Source organism: Labeo rohita, chromosome 20 (genome assembly GCF_022985175.1).
Source record: "Labeo rohita strain BAU-BD-2019 chromosome 20, IGBB_LRoh.1.0, whole genome shotgun sequence".
Classification (NCBI taxonomy): Eukaryota; Metazoa; Chordata; class Actinopteri; order Cypriniformes; family Cyprinidae; genus Labeo; species Labeo rohita.
The window spans coordinates 12,073,165-12,083,938 of record NC_066888.1 but is presented as its reverse complement, the minus strand read 5'-3'; the positions used below and the strand labels follow the sequence as shown (position 1 = coordinate 12,083,938).

The 10,774-nt window shown below is 32.3% G+C and overlaps 1 protein-coding gene across 2 annotated transcripts in view; it reads right to left on the bottom strand.

The window, feature by feature from the left end:
- Nucleotides 1-2,034: 2,034 nt before the first annotated feature.
- The window catches only part of mtmr9 (myotubularin related protein 9), a 28,151-nt gene continuing 19,411 nt past the window's right edge, over nucleotides 2,035-10,774 (bottom strand). For both annotated transcript variants that reach the window (XM_051138324.1, XM_051138326.1), the window contains 2 exons: nucleotides 9,720-9,871; nucleotides 2,035-4,361 (listed from right to left, as the gene is read on the bottom strand). In XM_051138324.1, coding sequence (XP_050994281.1) covers nucleotides 4,198-4,361; nucleotides 9,720-9,871 — 316 coding nt within the window. In that variant the 3' untranslated portion in view covers nucleotides 2,035-4,197. The remainder of the gene's footprint in view (nucleotides 4,362-9,719; nucleotides 9,872-10,774) is intronic.

Here is a 10,774-nt window from a genome sequence, read left to right as displayed (position 1 = left end):
TTATTATGTGTATATATAAAAACACACACATGCATGTATATATTTAAGAAAAATATATTTTTATATATATATTTTTATATATATATATATATATATATATATATATCAATTACATGAATATAACTATATGCATGTAAATATGTTTAATATATACAGTGTGTGTATTTATATATAGATAAATATACACACATAATAAGTTTTTGTTTACATAATATGTGTATTGTGTATATTTATTATGTGTATATATAAAAACACACACATGCATGTATATATTTTTAAAAAAAAAAAAAAAAATATATATATATATATATATATCAATTACATGAATATAAATATATGCATGTAAATATTTTTAATATATATACTGTGTGTGTATTTATATATAGATAAATATACACAGTATACACACATATGTAAACAAAAACTTATTTTGGATGCGATTATTGCGAATAATCATTTGACAGCTCTAATTATTGCACTTTTTCTTACATACATTTTTGTCTATTTATAATTTAAATTTATTAATTTCCATTTATTTTTTATTTCTTATATTCATATATAAATAAATAAAGTATTTATATAAAAAAAAAAATCTAAATTTATATTGGTTTAAAAGCACATATACATGATCAACAAACGTGAGGTGTATTGACAACAAAACTTACCCGAATCTTTCTCATAATTGTTGAGCCCTGATTTAGAAGCATTTCAGCAAAGAAAAAAATCTTGAGAATAAAAACAATGAAGTACAAAGCACTGTTAAACATTGTTAATTATCTTAATGTGTGAACACCGCTAAAAAGCCTGATTTGCATCTTTAGAAAGAAAGAAAATAGTCTGACTGCAGCTGGAAACCAAAACAAAAGAGGAACAGTCTTTTTTATTTTATTTTCTGCCAACACATGAATGGCAAGTTAGGGCTATTACAGGTTCTGGTCTGCCAGCCACACACCATCAATATGATTGAGCCTTCCTTTGATGCTTCAAGGCCATATACGCTCAACTCAATTGATCTTTACCCTGAAAATCTCTTAAAACCTCAGTCCCATCACTTTAGGTGTATTTATGAGGCTTTTCAATCTAATCGATCAATAGGAAGGATGCCTGATGTGTGCAGGTCACGGAGGAATGACAAATCTCCGACATAACAAATAGTGAATGAGTAACTCAAAGTGACATGCACTTTTAGGTCTTACGTGAAGTGTTTGCCCGAAGGTTACTTCAGGTCTTCTACCGTCTCTGTGAGAATAACAAGTGTTGTCTTTGTGTCTGTTAGATACATACATTATTTCCAGACATAGCAAAGAAATCAGCATCTGCACAGCACAAGAGGGCCTTTATCGGGTGCATCTGAAACTCGAGCACACGTATACACTGTACTGTATACGTGTGTCTGTCTTAAGCCCATCCCCCAGGAAATCCTGCAAGCTCCAGATAATGAGCGAGGAAAGCAACCATATGTTTTTGTGACAAGAGATAGGGTGTTTTACACAGCCAACATAAGCACGTACAATATAAAACAGGATTGCTGTTAACCCAATTGTCTGACAGTTCAGCAAAAGGATTTAAAAAAAATGTATATTTTCACAATTAATATGTATATTATAATTAAAAACTACATTCTGTAGTCTATAAGATATTTTATATGTGCTGTATATTTAGTTTTAAATGTACATACTATTGTTTCCTTTTTCTCAATGGTAACTAGACTTTATCGGTCATGCTGCTAAGACAAGTCTGACTACCGGTAACGCATATTTTATTACTATTTATTGTTTTGGAACTGAGATGCTAACAGGTGGTCAATTTAAATATGAAAAAAAAAAAAACCACACCCAGATGTACATTAAACAATCTTTTAATGCCCACAGAACACAACATACTTCAGTTTGATCAATATGATACTTTGTAAAGCAAGATACTGTACAGACAATTTTGTATTAAATCTTGATGCATGTCAGTTGATGCTACTGAGGTGCCAGTGAAATAATAAAAAAAAATGTGCATAAAAAACAAAAACAACAACTGACCGTCTATACCCAGCATTAAAACCTACTTTAAAGTAAAACACATCTATATTTGATGGCGAGAACCCAGTGGAATATTAAAATTACCGATATGGGCTACAGGAGTCACTACGCAACAGATTTAAATATTCACATATTTATGAAACAAATGGACCCAAAAAACTTTAACAGCACATTGAGTGTGTACACTACCAGTCAAAAGTTTTTGAACAGTAAGATTTTTAACGTTTTTTAAAGAAGTCTCTTCTGCTCACCAAACTTTTTCAGATTTTTTGAATATATTTTAAAATGTAATTTATTCCTATGATTAAAGCTAAATTTTCATCGCATGATTCTTCAGAAATCATTCTAATATTGATTTACTTTACTCAAGAAACATTATCATTATTATCAATATTTAAAACAGTCGAGTACATTTTTTTCAGGATTCTTTGATCAATAGAAAGATACAAAGATCAGCATTTATCTAATATAAAAAGATTTTGTGACATTATAGTCAGTATCATTTTCTAATTTGTTTTTTTTGTAGGAAAGAAATTATAGAAATGAATACCTTTTTTAAGCAAGGATACTTTAAATTGATCAAAAGTGATGATAAAGACATTTATGTTACAATAGTTTTCTATTTCAGATAAATGCTGTTCTTTCTGTTCATCAAAGAAACCTGAAAAAATTCCACTCAGATGTTTTCAATATGCTAATAATAATAAATGTTTCTGAGCAGCAAATCAGAATATTAGCATGATTTCTGAAGGATCATGTAACTGAAGTAATGATGCTAAAAATTCAGCTTTGAAATCACAGGAATAAATTACATTTTAGTTATTTTAAACAGTAAAATATTTCAAAATGTTATTGTTTTTGCTATACTTCGGATCAAATAAATCCAGGCTTGGTGGGCAGAAATATTAAAAATCTTGCCGTTCAAAAACTTTTGACTGGTAGTGAATATCTTGATTTATTTGCATAAATGATATGTGAAATGATTTGCAGGAAACACCTACAGTCTACATGGCCGTGCTCATGTCACTCATGGAGACCTGGAGGCAGTGAAATGTTTTTGTGCAGAACGGAAACTGTAATAATCCCAGTGGGCTTTATTTTTACATGTTCCTAAACAACTGCTATGTGTGTCCTAATAAAGATCTTTATATTCACAAAAAAAAGTTATGTAAAAATTTTGAAGGTCATGGATGGAAATTTATGACACATTATTTTGACATTCACCACATCTCTAACAAAAATCTGTATTTTTAAATTATATACTAAATACTTTTACTCTATACAAATATGAATATTACCCGTGCACAAAGGATTTGCAAAGAAAATAGTGCCACTTTTGGCATTTTCTTAAAGAAAACATTCAACCAAAAATGCAGATCTGCTGAGTCTCTTAGACTCGGTGAATGGATGCCATCAGAATGAGAGTCCAAACAGCTGATAAAAATATCAAAATAATAGCACCCATTCACTGCAGATCCATTGGTGAGCAAGTAATATAATGCTAAATTTCTCCAAATCTGTTCTGATGAAAAAAACAAACAAACTCATCTACATCTTGGATGGCCTGAGGGTGAGTAAACTCTCAACAAATATTCATTTTTGGATAAACCATCTCTTTAATCATGTGGTCAGTGTCTCTTTGGAAGGAGTTAGGGATCATGTAAGACTATGTAAACCACGTTATATTCAAATTACATTTCCAGCATCTAATAGTCAAATATCTTCCCTTTTATTTTATAATTGTATTTTTTATTGCACTTCATGATGGCACAGGACTTAAAATGAAGAAAAAAAAAATGGCACATCAGCAGTCCCTTTTCTTTGAGAATATGTAAACTAAAACACCAGTGTACAATCTCTAGTGAAATGACATCCATATCATAACCTGCTAATCAGTTTAAAGTGTTTTACATGAAACACGCCGTAATAAGGGCAAGTGCGGCATAGTGTTTAAGGAAGAAAACTACAATGATATATTAATAGAGCAGCAGATCTAGTGGCCACAGAGAGTACAATCCATTGGAGACCAATGTAATATGTTAATGTGAAAAAAGTTGATCAATGTAGTTGGAAAGAAAGAGTACGATCAGAGGAGTGTAAATACATGTGTGTGAGATTTCAGTAAGACAGAGATGGCAAATCAGAAGTGTACCATTCTGCTGACGTCCTACGGTGTCTGCAGTGGGTTGTCCTCCGTCTCGAGCTGGGCCAGCTGTCTGCGCAGGCTGTTCACTTTGTTCTGTAGCTCCTTGTTGTATTCTATAATATGGACCATCTCCTGATAAGCCTCATCTAAACACTTAGTGGAGCGATTCCAGCGAAGAAACACCCCTGCAGAGAAAAGAACATGTTATATGATGCAATGACATCATCCTGTGTCACTGATTAATGATTGTTTCTGCTATGCCTGGGATACACAAGCAGGAAAAAAAACAGATGTGAAACAGCCGCATTGATCGCCCCGCTGTACCTTAAGGATACAAATAAGGAAACCTTAAATATCCCCACACAATCACCACTCTCATATTTCTTAACATGCGTAAAGCTGACATTTTGTAATGACGTTAGCAGAGTGCAGTGGTCAATACTCATCCAACCGTGAAATTAACATTTGATTAGCTATTTCTCTTGACACTTAAAGGAATAAAGAAAAATGAAAATTTGCTTAATTTACTCACCCTCAGGCCATACAAGATGTAGACGAGTTTGTGTCTTCATCCGATTTGGAGAAATTTAGTATTTCATTACTTGCTCGTTAATGGAACTTTTGGAGTGAATGGGTGCCGTCAGAATAAGAGTTCAAACAGCTGATAACAGCTGTTTTTCTTCTATCCATATTATTGCTTTTTCCAGTGAAAATTTTGTCACATCTGAATCAGGAAAGAAATCTGCATAGATCATTTACAACTAAAAAAAAATCCAAAATAGTTGTCAGCAAATATGTTGGTGGATTTTTATGTGAGAGGGCAACCGGGGAATAAAGACTTTTTCACTGGAAGAAGCTTTATTATGAATTATAGAGTTTATTTGCAAAAAACAATAAACGCCACTTAAAAAAAAAAAAAAAAAAAAAAAAAAAAAAGAACTGAGTGCCGTGCATTATTCTCCACACATAACGTGATTTGAACCCTAAACACGATGTGTCAAAAAAGCCGGTATTGTCTACTTTCAAGGCATCGCAGGTCCACGTTTTACTGCAGAAGCCGACAAGAGCCCCTGTTTTTTGTGAACAGAAGCTGATAAATCCATTTTAGCAAATCAGCACGCTGTATTCAGGTCAGGTGACAAGGCTGCCAGTCGCTTTGAAAAGACGGCTAGATGAGAGGGGTTTCGTCAAAGTAGGGCTGCACGATTATAACAAAAATCATAATTGTCGATTATTACCTTGAAACTGTAATTGCGATTATTAATTACGATTTACATTTAATGATGTTTTGAATAGCTTTATATCATTTTTGGAAGCAACTGCATTCCACATTTTTATACAGTTTCTTCTTTAAATATATAAAAAGTAAAAATGTAAAAGCTAAAACAATGAGGAAAAAAAATGTTTTTGTAATTGTGCCTTTGAATGATTACATTATTTTGGCATCTGTAATTGTAATCACGATTAGACATTTGATTATTTGTGCAGTTCTACGTCAGCTGACTAAAAGTGATCGGGGATGGATAATTTCGACGAATTTGATGAACCTGTGATATTTTCTTTGGGGCGTAAAAGGAAATCAAAAGCTAAAACTTTAGAGGGAAAAGCTGCTTCCTGTATTGCGTGTAATCACATCTATGCAGCCTATGATCACAACAACAAAGCCTGTCAGGCATCTACATTGTCAGCTGATGAGATGAGATTTCAAGGATAAAACAAGTTTTTTTTTTTTTTTTTGTAACTCTGAAACTTGAAATGTGGAGTTATCTGCTTTTGCCAAAAAACAACTGTTGGAGTTCTCTGCTTTTGCTATAAAACAAACTTTTAATATATATATATATATATATATATATATATATATATAATATATATATATAAAACATACTTTCATACTTTAATTTTGTAAGTTACCTGTATTTGTTTAAGTTATTATTACTTACAAACTGCAGTTTGATTGATATTACTTGGAATGCACAATAAAAAAAAATATGATTTCTGAAAATAAATAAAATTGGAGTAATCTGTTTTGCAAATAAACTCTTACAGTTACAGAATCGATAATTGATGGACTGGAGTCATGTGGATTACTTGTGGATTATTATAATGTTTTCATCAGCTGTTTGGACTCTCATTCTGATGGTACCCATTCACTACAGAGGATCCACTGGTGAGCAAGTGACGTAATGCTTAATTTCTCCAAATCTGTTCTGATGAAGAAAGAAACTCCTACATCGTGGACGGCCTGAGATACCATGTTAATACAGCCAACGTGTACTGTATTAGCAATACATCTCCTTGCCAAAAATAAACTGAACAGTTCTTTCACATATCTACAAAAATGACTTCTAAGAAAGTAAAAATTGAAAAAGGATGCATTCATATTATAACCCACAAACAGAAAACTCAAATAGTTTCGTTCAAACCACCAGGGTACTTTCATTTAATCACACATAGACTAGCATGTGTTACTTCCATTCATACTGGCATGAGGACTGCCTTCGCTATACACACAAGCCTGACATTCAGAGCGCAATGTTCACTAAACTTCTGGATAATTAACTTAAACTAAAACATGATTTACTAATTATTAAATGCTTATTATTAAATTATTTAAATGATAAATTATTACATAATGTGTCTTCATGTTTTAGATTATTTATATAAAATCTAATACATATAAATATATTTTATTTATTTGTTAGCTTGCTTGCTTGTTTGTAATGGGCTGGACCTGATAGTGAAAGAAAAGCAGCAAAAATACCCAACAAACATGGAGTTTTCTTAAATATGAGTTAATAAACTTTAATCTAGACAAAGGCCTATATCTATCTATAATATAAGACTGTTCAGTGCAGCTCTTTTGGTGGGTACACTAATATCCACATGTTTGACTGGTAGTGTATATGAAAGTTCTAAACATATCTGTGAGTTGTTTGAGAACTGCTCATGTGACTGAAAGTGAACCCCCACGGCATTAAACTCAATGTCTGCTTGGCTGCTTTTCCTGAAAGAGTCTCTTTCACTGCACCTCTAAAATAGAGGCACGACAGGCTCCAGAGATGAGGACTAAAAAAATGAATGGCACAGAGGTCATCGGGGTTAAAACATTGTCACACTTGTGAATTCCATGTGACGTTAATCTGTATCTGGTGAAAGGTTTAAAACAAACTGATACTGAAGTCTCAGAGTTGCTTCTTTAATGCTTGAAGAGGTTTAAAATTCTGTCATTTATTACAATTACATTAAAAATAATGACTTTATTCAACAATTTCTTTTTTTCTGTGTCAGTCTCGGTGCACAATGTACATAAAACATTCATTATAAGCATGTCTAAAGATTTCGACAGAGAGGATGACTTGCAATTTTTTGCCCAGCCCTACTTGTTTGAACCAGAATATACAGACAATGAACTAAGGAAGATGGATGTTCTACGTCTGAATGCTGGCTCCTGCGTCAGCAGCACCACACGCACATGTTGTGGTACTCTCATGAACGCGTGTCAAACACTGACACGGAAGAGAAGAAATTGTTGAATAAAGTCTTGTTTTTGTTTTCTTTGCACACAAAGTATTCTCGAAGCTTCATAAAACTAAGGTTGAAACACTGATTTCACATGGACTATTTTAACAATGTCCTTACTACCTTTCTGGGCCTTGAACATGTCAGTTGTGTTGCTGTCTATGCAGAGTCAAAAAGCTCTCAGATTTTCACCCAAAAAAGAAAATTCTGTCATTAATTGCTCACCCTTATGTCATTCCAAACCGTAAGACCTTTGTTCATCTTCAGAACTCAAATTAACATCTTAATTTGTGTTTGTAAGATCTTAATTTGTGTTCTGAAGATGAACAAAGGTTTTATGGGTTTGGAACGACATGATGGTGAGTAAATAATGACAGAATTTCCATTTTTGGGTGAGCTATCCTCTTAATAATATTTTAAACATGATGAGGAAGATAAGTTTTCTTGAAGTGGTTATAAGGTTATTAGAGCTAAATGGATTATTATATTTACAGTAATATTAACTTTATTTTTTTTAATTTAGCTCATTTCATCTTTGTCTAATCTGTGTCCTGAAAACCAATATCTCTATCATATAGAAAAACTACAACAAATTTGCAGCAGACTATAGGTGTGTTCTTTAAAAATGTAAATAATTCATTTAAATATTGTATTATGAAATTATGACATTTTATATGTAATTATTAAAAAAGTATTATTTTACATTTTAATATAATTTTAAAAATTAAAAAAATATACACTACCAGTCAAAAGTTTTTGAACAGTAAGATTTTGTAATGATTTAAAGAAGTCTCTTCTGCTCACCAAGCCTGCATTTATTTGATCCAAAATACGGCAAAAGCAGTAATACTGTGATATATTTTTAGTATTTAAAATAACTCCTTTCTATTTAAATATATTTTAAAATGTAATTTATTCCTGTGATCAAAGCTACATTTTCAGCATCATTACTCCAGTCTTCAATGTCACATGATCCTTCAGGAAATCATTCTAATATACTGATTAGCTGCTCAAGAATTGTTTTTATTAATATTTAAAACAGTCAAGTTTTTTTTGTTTTTTTTTCAGGATTCTTTGATGAACAGAAAGATCCAAAGATCAGCATTTATTTGAAATAAAAGCTCTTATAATATTATACGCTATACCATTTCTTTTTATCAATGCTTTAAATTGATCAAAAGTGATGATTAAAACATTTATAATGTTACAAAGATTTCTATTTCAGGTAAATGCTCTTCTTCTGAACTTTATATTCATCAAAGAAACATGAAAAAAATTCTACTCAGTTGTTTTCAACATAATAATAATAATAATAATTAATGTTTTTTTTTTTTTTTAAATCAAAATATTAAAATGATTTCTGAAGGATCACGTGACTGGAGTAATAATGCTAAAAATTCAGCTTTGAAATCACAGGAATACATTACATTTTACAAATATATTCAAATAGAAATATATTCAAAAAGTTATTTTAAATAGCAAAAATATTTCAAAAATCTCACTGTTTTTGCTGTACTTTGGATTAAATAAACGCAGGCTTGATGAACATACGAGACTTATTAAAAAAAAAAAAAAAAAAAAACATTAAAAATCTTACTGTTCAAAAACGTTTGACTGGTAGTGTATATTGTCCAAAAATAACCATATAGCTGGTTACTATACATATATTATTTTCATTACAGCAGGAGAATTATAGTTATTTAGATGGAAATCCGACTCGAAGTTTGTTAAACACAATGCTAAAGTAAGTGACTCACATAATGCACATTATATCTAGAGGTGCACTTATAGTATGTCATGGAAGAATGGTGACATACTGATCTCACAATCCACACATTCTTCAAACATCTCACACATCTGAAGTGGCACTGCAAAAATAAAGTTAAAGCACCAAACAACACGTGACTGCCCCCTGTAGTTTAACTGGGCAAACATGCACCATTTTTATGATGATGTCATGTTCACAGTGGGTGCTGGAAGAAATCAAAAAATGAGAGGAATGTGGGAGATGTGATGGTGCTCACCCTCCCACAGAAGGAGGCTCTGAGGAGCCACAGATGGCCAGATGACCAAGTTATTGGGCTCGTACAGCGGGTTAAGAAATCGCTCCATCTCCTGAGGTCTGTTCACCCACGACCACAAAGAAACAGTTTTCTGAGACAGCTGCAGCTTCACCCTGAAACATTACACAGAAAGTACAAAGTTTACATTTACACCCAGACTTTACAGTAAAGTTTATGCTATGAGGAGCCAGACACATTCAGCCGTCAACATTCATTATGTAGCAATAAGCAGTTAGAAAGCCTTTAAGTTTACTAAACCTTAACATTCAGAAACATTCTAACCTTACAATTCTTTTAAGTTTCTGTATCATATATCACAAGCTACATTATTTAAAATAAAGATTCCAAAAGAGTTTTTCTTCTACTGAAGAACAATTTAAAGAACCTTTTTTCACTATAAAGAACTTTTTATACAACATAAAGTTTACTTGGATGTTAAAGGTTCTTAAACAGAAACGTCAGTGCCAATAAGGAACTTTTATTTTTTAAATTCATTGAAAAAAAATGCACTCACAAATGTTAAACCAGAATGAAACCTCTCCTTTTGGGTCTAAAGATCAGATTTATGACGTCACACACTACACACTATTCATTGTCGGTAAATGTCTGTACCAAAACTGGACATTTTGAAATGTGATACACATTTAAGCAACAAGCGGAAAACCATTTCACAATACATGTACCAAAACATCCTGCTCAGAATAAGAAGCAAACACAAAGGGGTCACGGCCAGCTACAAGTTGACCTCTACTGACGCAGGAGTGTTGACTGAAGGGGTCGTGACCTTCTGCTCCTGAATGTATTTTTCCATACGGATGGAATTACAACATGCCAACCTTCATGTGTAACACAGAGTTTTACGTGCAAGTGCAAGTGTAAACTATGGCCCTCCAAATCCACACTTTGGAGACTTAGCCGCCACACCGACAGAAGCTACCTTCAGAGTGATAAAATAAGTGTGGTGTTTGTGATCTGTGCTGGCTAGTAAGAGATTTATCCAATATGGTAAAAACAAA